The sequence below is a fragment of the Pezoporus flaviventris genome, unplaced genomic scaffold, assembly GCF_033815535.1.
Source record: "Pezoporus flaviventris isolate CSIRO_AGI_PZ_B2104156 unplaced genomic scaffold, CSIRO_AGI_Pfla_v1 ptg000006l, whole genome shotgun sequence".
NCBI classification, from domain to species: domain Eukaryota; kingdom Metazoa; phylum Chordata; class Aves; order Psittaciformes; family Psittacidae; genus Pezoporus; species Pezoporus flaviventris.
The window spans coordinates 19250852-19274638 of record NW_026892554.1 but is presented as its reverse complement, the minus strand read 5'-3'; the positions used below and the strand labels follow the sequence as shown (position 1 = coordinate 19274638).

The following is a 23787-nucleotide window of genomic DNA, read 5'->3' as shown; positions in this document are numbered from 1 at the left end:
CTCTTGGGTTTCTCCACAGTGCTTGGCTTTATGCAGTCCAACCCTACTGCTGTTGGTCTTCATTTATCATTTATTCTTAGTATTTTCATTTTTTATAATGGCTGATGGGGTTTTAGGTTTGAACTGATTTCTCTCAAGTCCTTATTCAGCAATTCACAAGGCTTTTGTAGAGGGGGTTGAGTCCAATAGGGAGAACTGGCTTCTCTGGAGTAGATTTTCTCTTCTAGTGTTGCTGACCTCTTACACCTCTGCAATCCATAGTTCTCTCCTAAGTTGCCTGCTCCTGATACTACAGAGTTTGTTTGCCTTTGGCAGCTTCGCAGTAAGATCCTTCATATCCTTTCTGATATTTGGTATTTTGCTACCCACAAGTTACTTTGCTAAACTGAAACTGGTATATTTATGGCAGCTGTGGGTTTTGCTGCATCAGGGGTTCAGCATAAGGATACCTGCAGCCAGAGGTTGCAGTAGTCCAAGGGAGAGTTTTAAGTAAACTGAAGTTGCAGAATTGATGGATTCAATAATACAATGATGATACACACTTACTTCACGCTCCAGCTGTGCTCAGCAGAAGGCTAACCACAGCCATTACTGGGTTTTGTAACTACAGAAGCAGTATCATACTTTTCAGGTATTTGTATTTTGTTTGTTGTGCACTCACGCTGGAGAGGTTCAGTAAAGGTTTGGTAAAGTTTATTCTTCTGCACGTTTTCATGTGCTTAAACAACAAGCAGAAAAGATGAAAGGGCAGGATTTCAAGTGAGCCCGGGAGAGGTGAATCCAGGATAATTCAGTTGGTCAAGGCACAGGCATAGCAGTGCAATTTGAATATGTTGTGAAGGGCTTAATTTTCATCATTTTGCTTAAATAGCGTTGGGGGAAACTTAAATGTGCTCAAATTGGGGATTTTACTTCGTTATCATTATTACCATGCTTGCTTCTGTCAGCAGATGCACTTACCCTTAATGTGCTGCTAGAGCCTGGAATGCTGTACACAGCCTTTTTTAGGAACGAAGGTAAACCCAAACTGTTCCGAAGTCTGGTTTATCTTACTTGGGGGGGGGGGGGGGGGGGGGAGGGGGCTGTTAAAAAACTATAAAATGAAAACTAATTTTCTGTGCAAGTAAAAAGCACCCCTAAAGAATGTACTGTGCAGCCTTGTCTGAAGGGTCACCGGAATATGAGCGTATGTGGTCATTACAAATCTATTAATGCCAAATGATGATTGTATTTTTGCAAAAGGAAAAAAAAAAAATATATATATTTTAAATAGTTTTCTCCAGTTAAGAACCTCTTCTAATTATTGGAACTCAGAAGAGTTCATATTCAGATACATGCCTTGGCTGCTGGTCTGTTGGGCCTCCACACCAGCTATGAGAGCTTGTTCTTATTATTGTTTCTTGTGTTCTCAATATAGTGATGCAGAATCTAATCAGATTAGCTGGGCAGATCCTGAGGATATTTCTTGCCTTTCCCCTGCTCTGTGGCATTACCTCTTTGGGTTAGGTGAATTGGAAAGAAATGCCTGTTTTGTTCTGAAGCGTTACAGACTGTAGCCCTAGGCAGGTTTTGCTCCAGTTCGTTGGTTATCTCTATCATGTTTTATTCTGACAAGTTTTAGGTAAAAAAACCCAAACATATTCAAGGGTTTCTTTCACTCACTCAGTTTTATGAAATGTTTATGTAATTTAAACTCTTTTTAAGGAGAGAAAATAGAGAGTGTGTGAGCTTAAAACCAGAAATAGTTGCAAGTTGTTTCCTTGATTTTGTTCCATGCTGTCTTGTAGCAAGTTTGCAACTAGGTTTTCTCTCAGTCCTTTGGGTGGAAGTGATTCTGTTGTCCTCTCCATCCATCTCAGCAGCACAGCAACACGGTGCTGAAGAGAGGTTCTAAAGTAAGTTGGCAGCTTTTCCCTCTGGGTCATTGCTCAGTATCACTGCAGATTCATTGCATTTTCTGCAGAGCTGTCATCTTCTGGCGCTGGACAGTTACCAGGGCACTCGGTTCTGACTGGGTGTTAAAAACCCCCAGCCCATCTTCAACAAAACAGAACTTTGCTTTTTTAACAGCAATGATAATGCCTAGCGTTTATGGAAATTTCCATCTGTGCTGTCTGCCACAGGCACGGCTCTGGCCTGTTACAACAGTGCTGTGGTGTTAGTGAATATTAGCCCACTTTGAGAAGAAACCTGCGGCAGTCCGTGGTGCTGTTTGCCATGAGTTACTTCCACATTTGTTTCCTGGCATAACTCATGTGAGTGCTGGGACTGAACTGGGCATCACACTTAAGAGTCTGTGTCTTGATCTTCCACCAGACTGTGAGTCACTGCTCCTCTCTACAACAGCGGTACTGGAAAATGCTCATTCAACTTTGTGAAGTGCTCAGGGACCTCCAAGGGTACCGCTCACGGGTTTTTACATCGATACGTTCAATTTGATTTCCAAACTCTGGTACTGCATAGCGTCTTTCTCTCTTTTCTTCTTGCTCAATTTACATTCCATTAGTACCTGCTGCAGGATTGTTCAAAGCACAGTGCTCCCGGGTACTGAATGCAAACAAGTGTGCTTCTCCACATGTCTTCAGACTGGGACCATGGCTTCTCTGGCTGTGGATTTCATGATCTTAGGTTCCTTTCCAACCTTACCTGTTCTATGATTCTACGCATCTAATAGATGCTGCAGGTAGCTGCACCTGGGGGCTGCTTTCCTTCAGTGGGACAACTGATGTAAAATTTAAGAAGAAATTATTTTTTTATGGCATGAAGGACAAAATATCCGCTAATGAGCACATCCCACTCCTTTGTGGGCCCAGTTACCTGGGGTAAATGGCTCAGCAGCCCTGCATCAGTAAGCTGACACGCAGGGAGATGGAGCATTTCTTCGCCCATTGCCACCCAGGCAGGATGTTATGTGTGAAGTCAGAGCAGTCCAGGTTTTCCAAAAGGTCTCTTAAAATGTTTACAATTGTATTAAAGCTTAAAAGAAACAGAAATCAGATCCTGGCAAAGAATAACCATCACTTTGTTCTTGTTACGTTAGTCTCGCACTGCTGTTTATGATGATCGGTGAGTGTCCGGATCTCTGTAAGTGCTTCAGACAAACCCACGAAGCCATAGTGGTTTTGTGGTGGTTGGGCATTCCTACCTAGCAAACCTAGGTTGGCTTCCCATTGCTGCTGTTTTCAGTCTGAGGACATGCCTGTCAAGGGGGAGAGGTTTCTGGGTTCTTCAGTAGCAGTTTAATAGACAGGTGTCTGATAAGAAGGCTGATCAGTGCAATTTATTCTGCAGCATAAAACCTACAGGCCCGCTTTCATGGATAGCAATGCTAAAGCTAAATGCCTTTTCCCTGGAGGAGGACAAACAAAAGGAAGTACGTACCAAGTATCAGGAGATCCAAGAAGAGGCCAAAGTGGTAATGTTACAGTACAAATGGTGAAATGCACACTTGTGCATGTTGCTCTGTAATATAGCAGGCGTTCATTTAAGGGGAGCTCTTTTGCAGGATGCAGCATTGAAAACGCATGTCTAATAGGTGCATTCATTTTAATATGCTCATTCATTGAGCAGGCCTGATTAATTAGTGCATGTCACCATCTGGTACTTACTGAGACTATTCATTTTTAAAATGTTGAAATTGTAGGGAATGTTGCACACCAATTAAGTTCCTTTTAATTGGATTACGTTAGTATAAAGTATTACTGGAGAAGGCCTTCATTGTGATGCAGCCAGCATGCATCTAAAGGAGACCTGCCAGCCTGAAATTACTTAGAAAGGAAAATGCCTCAAATGTGTGTTCATCGCTATCTTTGCGCACTCAACAAAGATGATGTCAACAAAAATCCTTCTGCATTTCTGTGCAGTGAGGATATCTCGGCTGATTACTTCTTCATCTCTGCGCTGCAACTCTTGAGCCTATCGTCACCTCCCTCTGACCTGGAAAGTGAAACATGCCTTTGTGTTTCTGTCTGATATCAGCTAAACAGGGCCAGACTGAGCCCTCCTGTGTGCAGTTGTGCATCTGCTGAAATGAGGAGCATTATTCTCATTTACACAAAGAGTGATTTGGCCTTTAAAGCCAATAAACTGTCTGTGCTGACTCAACCGTTTAGTGAATGAAGTATCACGATCTGCTGGCTGCAGCACCACATTAGGAGCAGAACTTGTCTGTCTGTGCTTGTTCCTGTCACTGACTCACTTGGTGAATGTTAGCACTGCGGTGTTTCCATGTATAAATCCGGAATAGTTATGTTTAGCAACTTACATGAAAGGCTTTGAGATAGAGATGAAGTGCACGATGTTGATAGTATGTATTTACCATTAATGCTTTCTTTGTATTTACAACACCTGAGGTTGTTATTGTCTTGAAGTGAGTTCTGTCATCCGGACTCCTCGTTCCAGCAGAGCATGCAGCCCCGTTCCTTAGCCATCGTGTGAGCTGTTATGGAAGCAGGGAGTTAAGAAAGAGGCCTAATCCTAAGAGGTCTGACGTGTGACTGCCCGGATCTCCTGCTGGCCACCGTTGTGCTGGAGAGCAGGGCTGGGGTCTAGAAAGGAGCAATGTGAGGGTGGTTTCTCTTGCTGCGTTTGGGTGCATTTGCCTCACCTGCAGCAGGCTCTGCTGCCCCCTACCAAGCCGCAGCCGCTGTTAACAGCGCTGGGAGCCACGGCCGAACCCGTGAAGAATGCTTTACATCTTGTTAGTACCTACAGATTTCATTTCTGTTGTCGCTCCTGGTCACTCGTGCTGTAATTCTGACTCACAACAGGGGGTCTGCAGCTGGAACAGCGTTCTTGCTACAGGCAGAGGAAAACCTCAATAAGATGCCTTTTAGTTTCACAGTGATGAAGAAAGTGCCTGAATTTCAGAATGCAAATCCCACGTGTTGACATACAATGGTCCCAGTGACTTTAATCTGTTCCAGCATAGGAGCGCTTCTGATTTCAAAGTATGGAAGAGGCAAGAAGTGGGAATTGTTTTGGTTGTTTTCTTAAGATCCATTTCCTCCTGTTGGAAGGTATGTGTTTCCTGCGGTACAGCTGCAGGAACTGCTCATCCTGCAGGTGCCAAAGCCAATTCACTGTGTCAAACACGGTGTTAGAGAGCATGGTTGTGTTGAAATCCTTTCCATTAGGTGTTGAAGAGTGAAAGACCTAAAATATCCATGCATATCTTACTTTTTTCTCTGTAGAAGATATGTGTCTGCCTTTACACAGACATGTCAGCGTGGGTTTTAGCTTTAACCTGAATGGCTGCATGTGGAGCTCCTGCGACATGGGATGCGTTTTTGCACAGAGCCATGCCTGTGCCATAGTCTGAACTCCAAGCGGAGCATTGTGTGGTGGTTCTGCTAAGTGTCCTGTGGTTCACATTCATCTGTTGAGCTCAGTGCTCATTTGGGGGAGAGGCAAATCAGTGTCTCTGAGCAAAGCAGAGTGAGCACAGGCAGTGGTAGAACATAAAGACGTAGTCAGAAAAGGTGTGCGATCGAGTGCTTCCTCATCGCTACCCAACAGTATTAGCAGAAGGTGCTTAGCCTGGAAGGCCATGGAAGTGTCTGGGTTGTGAGAAGTTTCTAGAGCAAGCACAGTTTATGCCATTTCAGAGAAATAATATCACCCAGTTAAATCCTAAAACCCACACACATGCACTAAGCTCTCTGCTCCCATTGTTTGTTCAGAGGTTGTATGTAATGGAGAAACAGCTTTTCAAAGCCAGCGTTTAGTTGAGGCTCTCATTAGTGTAACTTCCCTCCTTTTATGTGTTAAATAGATGAAAAGGAGCTAACCAGAGTGCAGAATTCCAGCGTGTGTCCACTCACTCTCTGATTTTAGGAGAATTAGATCTTGGTGTAATTTTTCTGCTTACAATATACGGGCTTGCAAAGTGTTGAAGCAACAGATGTTGGCAGAGCTCAAAAAGAATACAAAGACATTTCACTCTGCATATATAAAACAAAGGCTGAAGTTTGGGCAGATCTCTATCTGGCAGACTTTCTATCTCTTAGGTCATAGAGAGAAAGCTTTTGGCACTGGCTTTTTGGCAAAAAGCTTTGTCTGGAAACATATTTAGTCAGCATGTGAAATATGATAGCCCTGGTACCACAAATGTGTCTGAAGATACTCTAATAGCGTTAGGCTTCAGCCCCATCTGGTGTTGGAACAGGATTGCTATATTAGTTTTCCAGCACAGGAGAGCCCTTTGCCAAAACACAGAGCAGTACGTGAGGAGACTGACAAATCCATACAAGTGCCTGGTTTACTAATGGCTTCTATTGTTTGCTGTACTGATGAAAACCAGTTGTGCCCATGGTGAATTCCAGCACAGGCATCCTGCTGCTGAGTTCCTAACCACGAGCTCTAGCGAGAGCTGCCTCTTTAACTGAACAAGTTTATTAATACCCTTTCAGTGTACCTGTGTGAGCAGCAAGTAGATTTTCACCTGAAGCCTGTAAGAATAGCAACTGATTGATTTTCAGCGCCTGTCTTTACAGAAGCAGCTGTGGACATACGGAGCCTTTCACCTCACTCAAATGCCTCCAATAATTTGAGTTATGCAACAGTGCCGAAGAGACCAGACTTGTGGATTTGGCTTAGAAGGCTTAAAATCCTCAGACATTAATTCATGAAACTTTCCAATCCTGGCTACTCCAATGACTGTAAAGCACAGCAGATTGGTGTTTGCTTTTTACTTCAGGCTGATCAGTTCAGGAAATAAGAAGGTTCGCTTTGAAAGAGATGTTCAGTTCTTTTTCAGTTATTTCTGGAGGGCTTAAGTAGAAAAGCTGCACATGAAACAAATCGGGGACTAAAAGTCCATAGCTTTGTTTTGAGGCTATGGGACTGGTTTCTGCCGCTATTGACAGCTAAAGGAGAAGAAACAGTGACTTTCTGGGAAGGTTCCCCAGCATTTTGATGTGACTTTTCCAGGAGGGCAGTGCAGCCTGAGTCTTCAACCCGATACCTGTCCCGTTATTATGTGCCTCTGATGGGAAAAGTGCTGAAATGGCAGGGTTTGGAATTGCTTGAACATATTTTGTCACTTAAGCTGAGCTCATTCACATTTGAAGCTAAAACAAATGATCTCGGTTGCATTTAGGAGAGTAAACATGCTCTCAATTTCCTGTCTCATGTTCAAGTGGTTATGTTGAAAGCGATGTGCGCTAATCTGTGCTTTTATATCCTCTTCCTAGCATTTGTTTTATTGGGCAAAATTAAAGGTCAATGGTCCTGAACTAGTCAAGAGAATTATTCTCAGTTCTCAGTCGTTGCCATTTCTTTCTCTTGCTCTGCTTTCAGTAGTACAGGGCTCAGCTGCCAAAGCTTTCATTCTTATGGATGACACAAATGATATTTACGACTCTTTCTCCGTGTCAGCTGCATAGTTTTGTGAACGTAGGTAAAATGAGCTAGCATGACAGCAAAAGGCTGCTTGCTTGTGCTCATAGCATAGAAAATACAAGTGTAATGATCAGCCTGTGTTTTCCCTGTTCTTATCCTCGTTCTCTTCTGTGTTTCAGAATGATCGCTGCTCAAGCCAGGAGTCACACTAAGTGAACAGAGTGGAAACACATGGGTGGAACTCTTACCATGCACTGAAGCGCACAGCAGCCAGCGCAGAGCTCTGGGAAAATGTCTGCTTGCAGCACGTTCACTGAACACGTCTGGAAACCTGGTGAATGTAAGAACTGCTTCAAGCCCAAAAGCTTGCATCAGTTACCCCCCGTGTCCGAAAAGAAAACCCTCTCGCATGCAAATCTGAAAGCCAATGCAAACCAAAGCAACAGCCAGCGCGGGAGAAACACAGGAAGCTTCCGACCGCCCGTGGCAAAGAAGCCCACGATAGCTGTGAAACCCACCATGATGGTAGTAGATGGGCAGGGTGTATGTGGCGAGATCAGCACACCGGATCATTGTGAGAATAAAGCAGTGCCTGCAGGTTGGAACCGAAACAAAGCTGTCTTGAACAAAAAACCACTGAACAATAATAACGAAGATGAAATTGAGGGTTATAGCCATGTTCATAGGCCTTATGGCAACAACGATGGTGTAGGTAAGATACCAAATAACAATAATAATGGACTGACCGAAGTTTTGAAGGAGATTGCGGGTTTGGATAGCACACCTCAGCTAACGGGAAGTGAAACCAACTCGAGAGAAACCTTCCTGGGGAGAATAAATAATTGTTATAAGAAGTCATTGGACAGAAAGATGCCTCCAAGCTGCATGATGGGGGGAATGAAGGATTCACAAGGTAAGCGCGTTATTCTGAGCGGAAGCACTGAAGTCATAAGCAATGAAGGTGGACGTTTCTGTTACCCAGAGTTCTCCAGCGGAGATGAGAGTGAGGATGACACGTTTTTTGGCAGCATGCAAGAAGAGCATGAGAGCTGGGATGAAAGTGATGAGGAGCTGCTAGCAATGGAAATTCGCATGAGGGGCCAGCCTCGCTTTGCTAATTTTAGAGCCAACACCCTGTCTCCTGTTCAGTTCGGTGTTGACAAGAAATGGAATACCGTTCCCCTCAGGAACAAGTCTCTCCAGCGGATCTGTGCAGTAGATTATGACGACAGTTATGATGAGATTTTAAATGGTTACGGGGAAGAGGCTGTGATTCTGTACGGGCAGGAGAGCATGCAGAGTATGATATCTTCTGATTCTACATCCCCTGATTCTTCTTTGACAGAAGAGTCTCGTTCTGGAACGACCAGCAGCTCTTCGCAGAAGCTCTGTAATGGAGGGCTGTCTCCAAGTACTCCTCAGGACCTCAAACTGATTGAACCCGAATATGAAAGTCTTTGTGACAGTCAGCAAGTGAAAGATGTGTCAAAAGCCCCCCGAAACGTGCCGAAAAGTCTGGAAACTCACAAGGCAGTCCTTGCACTTCGACTGGAAGAGAAGGATGGGAAAATTGCTGTGCAGACTGATAAGCAAGAGAATAAAGGTCCTTCGGATGTTGCTGGTCAAGCTGTAACTATAAATTTGGTGCCTGTGGAAGAGCAAGCTAAACCTTACAGGGTGGTCAATATGGAACAACCAGTTTGCAAGCCATATACCATAGTAGATGTATCAGCTGCCATGACCAATGAATGTAAGGAGAATCAGCCTGAAACCTCAGAAACCAAAAATACACCCTCTAACCCAAGCTCACCAGTAACTCCAGGCACACCTATTACATCCTCTGCCGCATCGCCTGTACGAGTGAATGCTAACCTGAAAAAATCCAGTGCAATCAGGTATCAAGAAGTGTGGACTTCTAGCACTAGTCCAAGACAGAAGATACCTAAGGTGGAGTTAATTTCCAACAGCTCAGGACCTTCTGTTCCCCCCAGGAAGACAAGCCACAAGTCAGCTCCTACTTCGCCTACAGCTACAAACGTTTCTTCCAAAACTATCCCAGTTAAGTCTCCCAATTTATCTGAGATAAAATTCAACAGCTACAACAATGCTGGCATGCCACCTTTTCCTATTATCATTCATGATGAGCCCACCTATGCTAAGAGTTCCAAAAATGCCATTAAAGTCCCTATCGTAATCAATCCAAACGCATATGATAACCTGGCTATCTATAAAAGTTTCCTGGGGACCAGTGGGGAGCTCTCCATCAAAGATAAAACTACCAGTGTAATAAGCCACACCTATGAAGAAATAGAAACAGAAAGCAAAATGACTGAAGCCATAGGAAATAAACCCAGTGAACTTCCCCAAGTGAAAGGGGTGGCTAATAGCTCTGAATGCAGGCTGGGTTCTGTGGCTCAAAAGGTCCAAGAGTTTAATAGCTGCCTTGGTAAAAGTCAGATATCGCCGCAGAGAAGCCATAGTTCTGACCACAGCTCCCCACCAAGGGTTCAGAAGACAGCACAAGAGCCTGCAGCAAAACCAGACCTAAAGCCAGAGGCTGCTGTTGGCAGCAGCAGCGGCAGAGAGAACGCAAGCACGGTGCTTTCACAGATCGTGGCTTCTATCCAGCCCCCCCAGTCTCCTCCTGAAACACCTCAGTCTGGACCCAAGGCCTGTAGTGTAGAAGAACTGTATTCCTTACCCCCTGATGGAGATGCTACTAAAAACACCCTGGTACGACCCAAATCTCTGTTTACATCACAGTCTGAAATAGAGTCCTCCAAGACAGTGGAAAACACTGCCATTAAGATGCAGAAAGATTCACTTTCACAGCCAGTTGTCACTCACTCTCCAAAGCCAGTGAGAGCCTCCCCAAACACCACAAGTCCCAAAACGGAGCAAGCACCGCCATTTCCTCCTCCTCGGTCCACTTCTTCACCCTATCATGCAAGTAACCTGCTGCAAAAGCATTTCAGCAACTGGAGCAAACCAAACAGCCCCACCAGGTCGACAGAGGCCGAGTCAATCCTCCATTCGGAAGGGCGGCGAGCTGCTGATGCGAAACCCAAACGCTGGATATCGTTTAAGAGCTTTTTCCGCCGCAGGAAAGGCGATGATGAGGAAGACAAAGAGAAGGAACGAGAGAAAGGAAAATTGGTGGGTCTCGATGGAACTGTTATACATATGCTCCCCCCTCCTCCCGTTCAGCGTCATCACTGGTTCACTGAGGCCAAGTCAGACTCCAGTGAGAAGCCGTCGATCGTTTTCATGTACAGATGTGAACCGGCACAAGCTGAACCAAAGGCTGAGCATCAGAACAAGAGCGGGGTGGAATCCGCTATTGCGGACGTGCTAGCGAGAGACAAAGGAGAAACACAAGAGAAGCCTGCAGAGAGCTTGGATCAGAAACCAGTGAGCCATTCATCACCACCTCAGATTCCCAAGAAAATCCCCAGGTACTGCTCATCTTTTTTAGTCACTTACTCCTTGTGAACTGCCCTGTATGTACTGCTGGAAAGGGGAGAGGATAAGGAGGTTTATTACATCAAGTATATTTATATCAGGTAACTTAAAGTGTACTTTAAAAATCTTTGAGTTACACTGGATATCAGAAAAAGTTAAGGAAAAACGGGCTAGAAAGAGTAGCTGGTATTTGGAGTTGGCACTGCAGGTTCACTCATATGTCACAATAGCCATGACACATTGAATCACATACAGTTCCCTGAATTTCCAGTTTAAGAAAGGGCTCCTGCATTATAGGGAACTAAAGACTTTCTCTGCAGAAATAGAAGGCAGCTATTGAAAAATATAACAGAAATGAAAAGGTCTGTGACTCACAAAAGGGGGTGTGCTAACTTTATCCTGCATACCCAAGAACACAATGGATGCAAATTAACTCGATGCCACACTGCAACATCACTGCAGCACTCCCAAAATAAACCGTGTAAAAAAAGTAATAATAGAAATAGATTATCTATAAAATATCTCCATCTTGCAAGGCCTTCAGTGATGAATGTACTTCGTCCCCTGATTGCACTGCATTCAGTAGGGCTGGGAGCTCGAGTTAAGCCTGCCAGTTTTGTCTGGTGGTTTCATTGACACGCTTGAGAGGTGGCCAGTGCCAGCCTCAGGAAGTTCAGCGAGGCCAAGTGCAAGGTCCTGCACCTGGGTTGGGGCAGTCCCAGGCACAGCTACAGGTTGGGCAGAGAAGAGATTCAGAGCAGCCCTGCGGAGAAGGACTTGGGGGTGCTGGTTGATAAAACACTGAACATGAGCCGGCTTCAGTGTGCGCTCACAGCCCAGAAAGCAACCGTATCCTGGGCTGCATCAAAAGCAGCGTGACCAGGAGGTTGAAGGAGGTGATCCTGCCCCTCTGCTCTGCTCCTGTGAGACCTCACCTGAAGCATTGTGTGCAGTTCTGGTGTCCTCAGCATAAAAAGGACATGGAACTGTTGGAACAAGTCCAGAGGAGGCCACGAGGATGATCAGGGACTGAAGCACCTCCTGTATGAAGACAGGGTGAGGAAGCTGGGGCTGTTCAGCCTGGAGAAGCAACAATGGGTTTAAACTAAAACAGAGGAAGTTCAGGTTAGATGTAAGGAAGTTCTCTACTGTTAGGGTGGTGAGGCAGTGTAAGGGTAGTGAGGCACTGGAATGGGTTGCCCAAAGAAGTGGTGAATGCTCCATCCCTGGCAGTGCTCAAGACCAGGCTGGACAGAGCCTTGGGTGGCATGGTTTAGTGTGAGGTGTCCCTGCCCATGGCAGGGGGGTTGGAACTGGATGATCTTAAGGTCCTTTCCAACCCAAACCATTCTATGATTCACTGTTTCAGTTTCTGTGAAAGTATTTGGCCAGTAGCTGCTTATTTTACTCCTAGAAGTCTGTGGCAGTTGAATGTTTCGGGTCTGCCTCTTGGTTTAAAGGTCTGTTTGTTCCCTTATCAAGGGTACACATGCTTTCTTGGCTGTCTCTGAACACGAAGCAGTGTGTTTACTTCCAGATATGCATTGTTTTCAACATACCACTGAGTTCCTGCAGCTCATGGCAGTGCATAACCTAAGAGGGCTGGAGACACTTGTTGCAGTCAGTCCCATGGGCAGAATAGGCATTTCACCGAGTAGAGACCACAGCTGTGGATGTATCCGAATGTCTTCCACTGTTGCTATACACACCAATTCCAAAACAGCTTCCAACTTGCATTATTTAATGCATTATAACAATAACCTAGTGGTAGGAAATGAAAAATATTGTGAAGTTTGAGCTGTGAGTGAGCCTCAGAAAACGTATCGTGGCCAAAGCGTTCTTTAGTTTTCTTTCTCCATTGTCTATACGAGAAAGTTGCAGTGAATTCTAGTTAAAATGGTTTTAAAATTGACTTAACTAATAGAATCCTCTTTGTGAGCACAGTTTGGAGTTTACCAGCCACTGATTGCTGCTTGTCTTAAAGACAAATAACTTTCAGGCTAGCCAAGAGTGACCATTTGCAAGTAATTAAATCACTTATATCGCCTCTTGGGAACACTGATACAGCATTCTGATGAGGATCAGGACTACTTTTCAGGCTGTTTGCCTTTTGGCAGAGGTGGACAGCATTGGGGTTTGTAATGTAAGGTGGTAATAGTGTTTATCATAGTATGATGTGAAGCTGGTGTCTGTAGATTCACATTTGAAGTAATTGCCCCAGATACAAGATGGGACTCTCTCCAAAACCTCAGAGGACTGCCTGTTGCTACAGACTTGGTTGAGCTGCAGTCTCATGGTCAAGGGGGTTATTTTAACTGAAAATTAACAAATGGGGTTTAAAAAGTCCCAGTGCAAACTGTGGGGCTCAGTTTCAGAAACACGAAGCAGTTATGGAGCTGTAAGTGTTAAGCATCTCTGCAAGACGTATGGGACCACAATAATGCAGGGGAGTGGGCAATGACAAAAGGGGGTGCCCCAGTATTTATGGGTTAAGGCTGAAAACTGGGGAATATACCCAGGGCTGGAATAACCCTTGATAGGAGTCTAATCTCTCTAGACCTACCCTAAATTCAATGGGGAGAAGTAGGTAACTTTAGAGAGCAAGTTAAAGAACTGGAGACATTTGTGCCCTCAACCCCTCTTTAAAAGAACCATTTTTTTCTGTTACCTCCAGGAGAAGCTAGAGAAAATGAGCTTGCACCAACATTTTTGTTTCTAGCAGCATTAGCATCAGGAGATGCACTTGCTCCCACCTCCTTCGTGCCCCACTCCTGTGCTGGCAAGACGGATAGATTAATTGTTGCTAAAAATCAGTACTCACATCAGCTTCATCACTAATTGGAATTAAAATGAGATGGGTTTGGAGCACCACAGTTAATGATGCAGCAGTTGTTCCCAGCAAAATCTAAAATTTATCTCTAAAAATAAAATGTGCTATTTTTGCCTACCTCAGTGTAGTTGATGAGGTTGGTACAGCACAGCGTGGCATCCACACAGCACAAGTTTAAACAAAAGAGATTCATCAAAGGCTTTGTTATCTAGTGGATCAGGCTGTTGCTACTGGAATTTCACAAGATAAAGGCTTCTCCTCACCTTTATAGAGAGATCACTGCAGCACCTTCTCAGATTGAGATGTTTCCTAAAAGAAAACTGCAGAACAGCCTTCTGATTCTTGTCCTATCTTCATAAACCACAGCAGAGCTGAACTGAAACATCATTCAGCACTGCTTTAGATGGCAGTGCCTTTGTAAATCAAGGTACAACTGATTTGTGCACAGCCATTTCCATTTCAGTTATGTATTAAACTGAATAGCTTCTTCTCATAGCTACAAGTCAGCCATAACTTTCCTTTATAGCATCTTTGGGCCAGACTTGGATGAACTAAGATAAAACTGTATGTTTACTGAAGTACTTCTTTCACATAGTGAGGTCTGCATATTGGTTCCATTCTGCTTTAGATAAGAAAGCATTAATTCACAGCTAAAGCTGGGATTAGCAATCTAATTCCTAAAAAAGATGTGAACTGTGTCAAAAGCATTGGAGCTCGTAATCTATACATCTGAGTTCTGTTGTTCTGTAGCTGCCGAAGGTCACTACCCTGTGGTTGTATCTTGCTTCCAAAAGGGGTGAGATGCTTAAGCATACTTTAAAGATTAGTTTTGAACATTTCTCTTTAAAAGCATCACAGCTCCACACTACCTCAGCCACTGGCACTCTTTTAAGGCTATTTTTTGTTAAAATAGCTCCTGGGTGTTCCACTGGACACTTTCCATGGGCTCGATATTTGTCAGAGGACATAGATATCAAAGCTTTTGGAAATGCCTTGTTATCCTTCAAGTCTTACCCCAGTGCCACACTTGTAGGATGAAGTTCACCTTGAGTAACTTCAGTCAGATTGCTGCTCCTGGAATGAACATAAATGAGAGTGATGGGAGAATCCCATAGAGAACTGGCCAAAAACTTGCACAGTTCCTGCCTGCCATGGGAGCATTTTGGGAGTAGAAGTGAATCTCAAGTGCTTTTTGTTGTGCTGCCTGCCTTGAGGTTGCTGACAGCTGCTAGCAGTGTTTGCTTTACATTACAAATGTGATTTCTAGATTCCAAGCCAGCCACTGAATTTCCATATACAGGCAATGGAGAAAGACAGTTCCAATGAGGTGATTTAGAGCACCAAGACTTAAAAGGTCCCAAATGGGTTATTTCTTCAGTGGTTTTTTTTTTAGCAGTTTCTTTTATGCACATTAAGTGTTATTTAAGGGGGGGGGGGGGAAAGATAGGTGACTGGGGCTCGGGGAGTGCCACAGTGCACATCATCTGTGGCCTTCTGAGCCTGAGCAGTGTAAGGAATGGAGCTCTCCTGAGTCAGTGGGACAGGAGCCATGACATTACTGTGAGTTCTCTGGGTGTCTAGAGGAATACGGATGTCGTAACAGATTACTCAGTAAAAACAACTGCAAGCATTGTTCTTCAAAAATGTACTCGTATGCTAAGACCAAGATTGCATCCAGAGGCCGGCAGGAATAACCACCACTGCCACATTCCACTTGCTCACCGTCATTGATCCAATCCTGCAGATTCCACAGCTGCTTGAGAACAAACTCTTGTAACTCACAGTAGGGCTCCATTCAAAACAAAGTCCTTCCCACTTTGGAGGACCTCTTGTGTAAGTCTTAAGGTAAGGTTCTCACCTGAATCCAAAACACTTGAAGTGTGGCTTGCATAAATTTGTGAGGAGGATGCAAGGATGTTGGAGGACAAAAGCAAAACCTTGCTCCAGCAAGTCTACTGAAAGGGGAGAAATTCCCAACGGAAGCCTTCATGTGGAACTATCAGCTCCCCCATCTCCCCAAATCCATCTTGATTTGCTTTTCTCTAGACACTAGCAAGGTTTATTTACCTTAGCAGCACTCAGCAGTGCTTTTAAAAGGATTGACCATCTATCTTACACGGCTTCATCAATGAAAAGCTTGGGTGGGATTTTTCTCTAGCGCATCTCTCTGCTAACAGAAGTGGGAATCGTGCACGTTCATTAAGCAAGAAGTTTAGTAACGTTTTATGTGAATACCTGTAAACACCAAGCACTGCTAAAGAACCAAGCAGAAGGGATTTTACCATTTATTACTTTGTAAGTTTAGATTAAGGAACGGTAAATCATGTATTATTGTGCTTAACTCCTCCGATACAGTCTGGAAAACGGGAAGACTAAGAACTTAAAATGGATAAAGACAAATGTCTCCTTTAGAATGCACAGTTGATCTGTGGAGCCCATTGCCATCAAGTTTCACTGACACTAAAGAGCTTAGCAGGATGTCTTTACTGGATTATCAAATGTACTCTCTTTATCCATGCAAACATCACTTTATACCAGATTTAAAACAAAATACGTAAATTCCCATGCTTCAGGACTAATCCAACTTCTGAATCAATAAGAACTAGGAATAAACTTGATGGCTTAGTCACTGCAGATGGTCATTTGAGAAGTTTCTTTCACTTTCTTCTTACATGACTGTTTCTGGCTGATTGGGATGATGAGGAACTGAACTGCATAAGCCACTGCATACGTACACCCATGTGTACGCTGACTGAAACCTGGGCACTCGTGGCCTTTGCCTAGCGTTTGTCAGGAATGAAGTGGTCTCTGTTCTGGGTAGAAGGTCCTGTGTAAGGAGCCCTTGGCCACCTCCAAGCCATGAACCTCTGCATTTTTCCTCAAGCATTACTCAGTCAATTTAGGCTTTATATTAGCTTTATTAGTTTAAAAGTGTTGGGCCTGAGGGGACCTCGAAGGGATCTCTTTGAAACTAACCATATCTAGAAACGACACAGATGTTTTTGTGTAGAACTGAGTCATCTGCCTTGTCGGGCTCTCTCATCTCAAACTGTCTCTACTGCTTTGCTGATGTCCACTGAGGGAGGAGATCAGAGCCTCAGCTGGGTCGAAGGCCACATTAGCTTTCCTCTGTTTCTGTCTCTAGTTTCTGCCACTTGGATTTATATGCTGTCTTGCACGGAGCTGTACTCCCTCAGCTTGACCTCTAGATCTGACCCTAATTCAGGAATGCGCTCTCAGAATCACTTCTTATAAGTATTCTGCTCTCTCTGCTCATATTCATTGCTGCTTATGAATCACACAAATTGAGAAGGCGTGATCTGAATGGAGGAAAATACAGGTCAGACAATAGCTGTGGTTCCGCTGTCCTCATGAAAATCAACACGCCGCACAGGCTGCTCTCTGGGTTCTTATTATTCCCAAAAGACCGAGGCAAGTTAGAGCACATCATCTTTTGGCTACCTTCCAAAAGCTGTGGAGGAGGAGAGCCTGAGGGAAGGAGTCGGGGGCATTTGTCCCCACAGAAGAAAACCACTTTTAAAACCATTTTGAGCTTATGTGCATGTGAGTGACAAGCATGTGAATTCAGTGGGCCGTGAATCGGAAGGACGGTCGGTCACTTTTATGGTGAGCAGAGTTCTCCGAGGTAATGAATTTCCTATGAAGTTTAGGTTTGAAATAAAAAAGGGAAAAGAACAAGGCTTGGACAGAGGAGGCTGCACCCACTATGGTAAAAGCTAAATACGTGCTCTTATGCAAGGCATCAAAGAATCCATCCTGGCAAAATAGCTATAAATATCCCAAATAAGGAGATAGCTTTAAGTATCACTTGCTATCAACAAGCAGATACAAAGTTATACAAGATCAGGCTTTAATAGCTGTAATCTCAGAGAACTGCTTGTTTATCAGCTGCTCTGCTTCTCTTGAAAACTGCTGCTTTTAACTGTTTAGGCTACACCATGAAGCAAAAGCAATTGGGAATTGGGTTCCTGCAGCTTACAGGGTGAGGATGTTTTCCCCTTTTGTTCCTTCTGGCTTCTGTCGGCACCGGTCATGCGTTGGCATTTTGCTCGTGGGTCGCTGCACCTCGTACGTATGCTGGGTCTCTCCATCCTTTCTGTTCAGTTACAGGGAAGCTTTTCCCCACCGATTTCATGGCCTGACACCCAAGTGCTGCGATTTAAAATGTATTAGATGCACACACTAAGACTGGTTGGAATACAGGTCTGAGATACTCACTTTCGCCAGCGGCTTAGTCAAAGTTCTTAAAACTCCTCTTGCAATTTGAACCTGCTTTTCCTTAACTCATTAACATGACTAAGACCATAGCTGTCATACCAGAACAGTGATGTAGCAGCCTGTGAACTGTTTTCAACTCAGGAGGCAGTGGAAGAGTTAAGAAGGCAGGGCTGTAACTAACTGGTTTCCTGGGGCGCTTTGGCAAGTCCCTGGGACCAACCCCCTAAGGTAAACATTAAGGTGCAGTAGGTGTATCACTCTGTGCAGAGTTCAGCCCTGTTGCTTACAGCTTGCACAACTTGTAGCACATCAGAACACTGTGGGATCAATGGCTCGCCAGAGTTTCAAGACATGATTAAAAGACTCAAGAAGGCCCTGAAAGAATTTCCTTTAATGGGGAATTGTGTGAGTGAGTACAGTGGGTGAGTTGGTATTTTTTTTCTTTCTTCCTTTCTAGCTGTTGGTTTACTTTGCCAAAACGCTTCTGAGCTTAGGTTTAGTGAATGTGCTTGCATGTGTCTGGTTTGGAGAATGAGTATGTTCTGTACCTCACCAATCGGTACTAAAAACTTACTTTGAGATACGGTAACTCCCGGTTTGTGGCAATGACACAACTGTAAAGCTATTAGACCCTAGTTTTTCCGAAGGAAAACACTCCTGTTGAGGAATGCAGGTATGTATCTGATTTACAGCAACTACAAGCCTTTAGATGATTTTTTCATCATCTTGAGAGCCTTGTTACTGCTTTACTTTCACATATGCTTTGCTCTGGAATTATGCGAGGTTAACTCTCGTGGATATATTTACGGCACATGGAATGTTCTTCACACAGTTCCTATGCATGGTACTAAAAACATACAAAAAAATTTATTCTAATTAAAGATTACATCTTTTTGAACTTCTGCCATTTTTCCTCTTTTACTAACAAGTTCTAATGAGCTTGGTTTGTATCAGCCTGCAGTTAGAATTCATGAGTCTGAGTAGAAGCGGCATGTGCGCACTGCACCGTACATGGAGCCTTGTGTTATGCAAAGCACTGGCATGTTTTAATCTTTGTAGTCTGGGATTGCTAGAAGATTATGTACCGTGCTTTTCAGTAGTTTGGCTTTGCCATAGAGAGACATAAGCCTGTAATTTATGTAAAGTCTTTGAGGAAGTTTTAAATCTTTACCACACAAATTAATTATCTGCCCAGATGTCTGATGTGCTGCTCATCCTGCGAAGGAAGCGTTACTCCTATCCCTTGTGGAAGTCACGAGCACTTAAAAATCTTGCTTCTATTTGATTAGTGACCAGGACATTGAGGTTTGGCCTATAGTGAGTACTTGTTTCTGTGAGAGAGAGCATAAAGGCACAGAAATGTTTTTGCTCCAACATGTTTTTGTGGCATATTATTGATAATTGCTGCTGTTTTCTGTAGGATTGGGGTTTTTTAATAAACCTGGATAGTTATCAAAATTCTATAATGCATAATTTAAAAATGATACTGCAATAAATATATCCATGGCAACTGATTGAATCCCTGATTTCCACACCTTTTAAGTTTGTAAGTCATCACAATTTGATTGAAACCTCATGGCTAAGAGAGCACAGAGGAAAGTCTTGATGGCCTTTTGCAATTGGTCTAATGTGGATGGATTTTAATCCTGGAGAATTTTACATGGGAAATACATTACTGGCTTAGATAAGCTACTGGTCTGTTTCCCAGAGTGTCAATTCCCCAGTTCCTACCAGTACACGAAAATGTATCGTTACAGTTGTATGCACTGATTAAGATTTCACAGCCCCCTTGCTATACCTTGGTCTCCTCGATTAAAGCAAAACCACTGATTGGTGAAAAGCACCTTAAATTCAGCTGTTGTCCTATGAGTCCTACATGTTTTATGCAGAATTATGCCTGTATATACAGGCGCACGTATCTTGATTGTAGTCGACTGTAAAACATTTTATTGCCCCTTTTGTATGAAAGGTGTGAACCTTTCTTCCTGTTACTATTTCAGTCAAAAGTTGTTCCTTCTTATTAAGGAAAATAAATATTACAGAAAGTTGTTTTTTAAAAGGAAGGGTGAGAACAGCTTTCCTACTTTACCAGTTCGTTCCCTTTCCTGAAGACGTTTAATGCCTCATCTGGTATTCTGCCAGTAGGATCTAGCACCAAGCTTTGGTCTCCAGGTGATTTTGTCTCGTTTCGTTTCAGTCAAGTGCCCGATGATACGACACTGGAGGATTTGTCCCCTCGTGTTCCCAGAGCTGTGTTTGTGAAGCAGGACAATGGTGGCAGTGCCTCGGTCATACCAGTATCATCTCTCCGTGGCCCACAGGCGGAGGAAGAAAAGGAAGAAACTTCAAGTTCTCCTGACTTAAATGCTTGCAGTGCTACGTACAGCAATTTAGGTAAGTGTGTTCTCAGAGGGGAAGATTTAAGTTCTCTCAGGTCTTACACACCTTTCTAGGGCATGGAGAACCTTTGGAACAGCTCGATACACTTCCATAAGGTTAGGTTTTCAAGACAACCTTTTAAGTATGAATTTAAATATTTAAAATAACATAAATTCATAATAAATTTAAATCTTAGTTTAAATGTTAATAGGAAACAGTTTTGTTGTCTCATTCTGGGATACACAACCAAGAAAATGAAGATTCGGCCACTCAAAGAGTTTTCTTTCCTGTGATTTTAAAACTACCTTTTAATTGCTCTCCATGATAAGCATCTCGCATACTTTTAAAAGACACACTGTTTGATCTGTTTGGAGGAGCTTTTACCAAAGGAGTTTAACGCATGGAGCAGGGAGGCTTTTAGGACGCTTTATTTTAGAGCATCAATGACTTCTAAAATGTTTGTAGCCATCTTCTGTTTACTAAAACATTTCTCATCCCAGTCTGAGAGTTTACTGTTGCTCCTTCAGGAAAGTTGAAGGTATGAATGTCCCGAAGGTACTGCATGGTCTGTGCAGCTACTGCTGAACTCCTGACATGTATTAAGAAGATACACCTATGCAGGGCTTCTCTGGGAAATAAATGAGCAAGACAAATTAGCATCCCCTGAGATACACTATCAATATTATCAGCCTCATTTTGTAAAGCATTTTGATTTGAAGTACTGTGAATTCAGGAATACTTACAGCCTTATTTTCTAAAAGAACAAAAATCTCTCATTTATTATGTTCGAGAACACCTGAATACAGGTGTTTGATACCTGTATTCAACCCTGTATTATGTATTAAGCATCTGGACAACTTATTAAGCATTTGGACAAGAGTAACCTGACGGCACTGAGCTGGCTCACACAAACAGGGGGCTTGGCACATCCACACAGGTTTGAGGGATCAAGGACTACATTTCAAAGCCTCAGGTGCATACATTCCTTAGACATTTAGTGATATTGCTGCATTTTTTTTTTCCTAAAATGTGAATTAGTGGCCAACTTATTAATGTGTTCTGCTACTAAAACATTCATTAGGTGTTGTTTATAAAGCATAAAGAGGAAAAATATCCTGCCCAAGAGTGCTGTTAACCTCTACCAAGAGATTGTAACTTCAGGGAAGAAAACTAATATTTGTATGCTGAATTATTGAAAGATCCAATGAATTGTTTTCGTATATATATGATGTGTATATATATATGTGGATCTGTATATTTTCTGAATGTAGGACATAGCTATGTTACAACAGAATCCAGTCAGTGAATCTAGCCACATCAGAACTATTTACAGCATGGTTAGCCCATGTCCTTAACCAGACTGACATGTAAAAGGGTCAAGCTAAGATATCATTTAATGTATGAAATATCGCTTATTCCTCGTGGTGAGATTGCTGGTTTTTAGCCAGAGTGCTCACACAGCCCAGGAATGACTTGTATTTCATAACCAGAGTGATGCTAGTGTGAATCTTCTGTTCAAATCTGTACTCAATTTAGCTCAGTTTTAGCAAGAGGTCACACCTGATGGCAGCCTCTTCACTGCACAGAATTAGACGTGCTTCCGTTCTGTCCTCCCCACGGCATCTCACAAGCTGGGAGTAGCCAACTCATGGGAAAGGCAATAAAACACCATCAAACACTGGATCAGGTTGCCCAGGAAAGTTGTGGAGTCTCCTGTGGAGAGACTCAAAACCCAACTGGACATGGGCCTGGACACCCTGCTCCAGCTGTGACTCCGACTGAGCAGAGAAGGTTGGACCTGACCGGCTCAAGAAGTCCCTTCCAACCTAAATGCTTCACCCAAATCGCTTCCATCAGTCCTCGTTTTGGGCAGTGTTTTTTCTGTGTAGAACTGTATAAAACGTGACCCTCAGCATTCTATTCAAAATCTCCTCATCCTTGGCTGACTTTTCAGATTTGGTGTCACCAAAGTAAGTTTTAGGTTTGAAAGAGTTAAAGTAACTTCGAGGCTTGGCTTGGTCTGGCTTGGCAAGCTTGCTCCTTGTTAAAAGCATTGCTACCCTAAATGGCACTGAGTTCTCTGGCTGCTGTTCAAGCCCTTCTCTGGTTTATTCAAGCAGCCTCACTAATGCAGATAGCTATCAGGAGATTACTAGGTAGGAATAGAGAATAATTCCTACTTGTTTGCACATCTTACATCACCAAGCAGCAAAATCATAGATTTTGTAAAATTGACAAATACCGATCTACGTAACTGAAAGAAAGGGTGAGACAAGAATTTGCATCACATTTGACTCTTGCTTCAACTGCAATTGCTTCCACAGTTACCTTCTTTATAGCTACATACTACAGCCTGTAGTTTGGAAAATATATTGTGACCATTTGAATTTGCAGCATATAATGCACAATATTCACTTTTAAAATACTGATGTAATACATATTCTATGGGGGTTTTATTGAAAAGCAGATAATACTGTGTCGTTACCTTGATAAATGTCTAACCTGCAGTTGTGACACATCACATGGAATTTTATGAACAGAAATTACGGCAAGCTTTGGTAAACTTTCATCTGCAGTCAGGTAGTAGTTTATATTGGGTATTGCCCTCACATGTAGCTGGCTTTGGCCTTCTCCTGCTCCCACAGGAGTTATCCCATCAGCAGTTTACAGTCCTGCCTGCAAAACCTGCAAGTGTGCCTGCAGTTATCTGTCAGGAAAGAAACCGCAGATGCAGAATCTGGGACCAGCTCACGTGTAAAATCTGGGCTGTATTTGCTGTTTCAGCAAACCTGTAACATCAGACATCTAGGAGTTAAAAAAGAAAATGTAAAATGCAAGCAGGCGTTACCAAGATGGAGGATTCTTCTCAGATACGGGGTAAAAGAGCTGGGGCTTTCAGGAAACCTGAGGTCCCACTATGATGATAGATAAAAGAGCCCAGTGTGTTCTGGGTGTGTAAACAAGAGGAGTTTAAGAAGAATGGTTAAAAAAACACTGTACAGGCTCTAAAGAACAGTTTTGCAAATGCCTAGTATTGTGGCAGGCCCTTTATAGGGACTAACTGAAGAAGCTGGATCTGTTTAGCTTATCAAAGAAACAGGGTCTGGCTTGATCATAGTGCGGATGGATGCTCATGTGGTGAGCAGAACTGTGGAGAGGTTTACCTTTGGTATCAACAGCCAACGCATTTAAAACTCCAGTGGATTCTAGATGCAGAAACAAACGTTCAGATGTGCAAGGTCAGGCGTGGCTGTTTCTTTTGTATGGTGTGCCCTTATTCTAACAGAACTTAATTCGGGTAAGCCCTGTAGTTTATGGTAAGGAAGACAAGAGAAGGAAAATCCATTCCTTTATTAACCTTTACTTTTTTCTCTTTGTTTGAATTTATTAAGGAAATAACTTGATTGAACTTGCATCGCTGTAAGTAGATGCAGTATAGATTCTCAGTATACTCGGGGTAGTATTTCTGTCATTTACAAAAAAATAGATTATTTTATTATCAGCCATTTTTCTCCTTACACCTAAAGGCTAAGTTT

At 43.2% G+C, this 23787-nt stretch overlaps 2 protein-coding genes across 7 annotated transcripts in view; one reads left to right on the top strand and one right to left on the bottom strand.

The window, feature by feature from the left end:
- PSTPIP1 (proline-serine-threonine phosphatase interacting protein 1) overlaps positions 1-23787 on the bottom strand; it is a 469822-nt gene that overhangs the window by 318971 nt on the left and 127064 nt on the right. The window lies entirely within an intron of this gene.
- The window catches only part of PEAK1 (pseudopodium enriched atypical kinase 1), a 113982-nt gene that overhangs the window by 68430 nt on the left and 21765 nt on the right, over positions 1-23787 (top strand). For 5 of the 6 annotated variants that reach the window (XM_061447288.1, XM_061447284.1, XM_061447287.1 and 2 more), the window contains 3 exons: positions 7521-10796; positions 18178-18294; positions 20070-20266. In XM_061447288.1, coding sequence (XP_061303272.1) covers positions 7633-10796; positions 18178-18294; positions 20070-20266 — 3478 coding nt within the window. In that variant the 5' untranslated portion in view covers positions 7521-7632. The remainder of the gene's footprint in view (positions 1-7520; positions 10797-18177; positions 18295-20069; positions 20267-23787) is intronic. The other variant, XM_061447289.1, reaches the window with a different exon arrangement.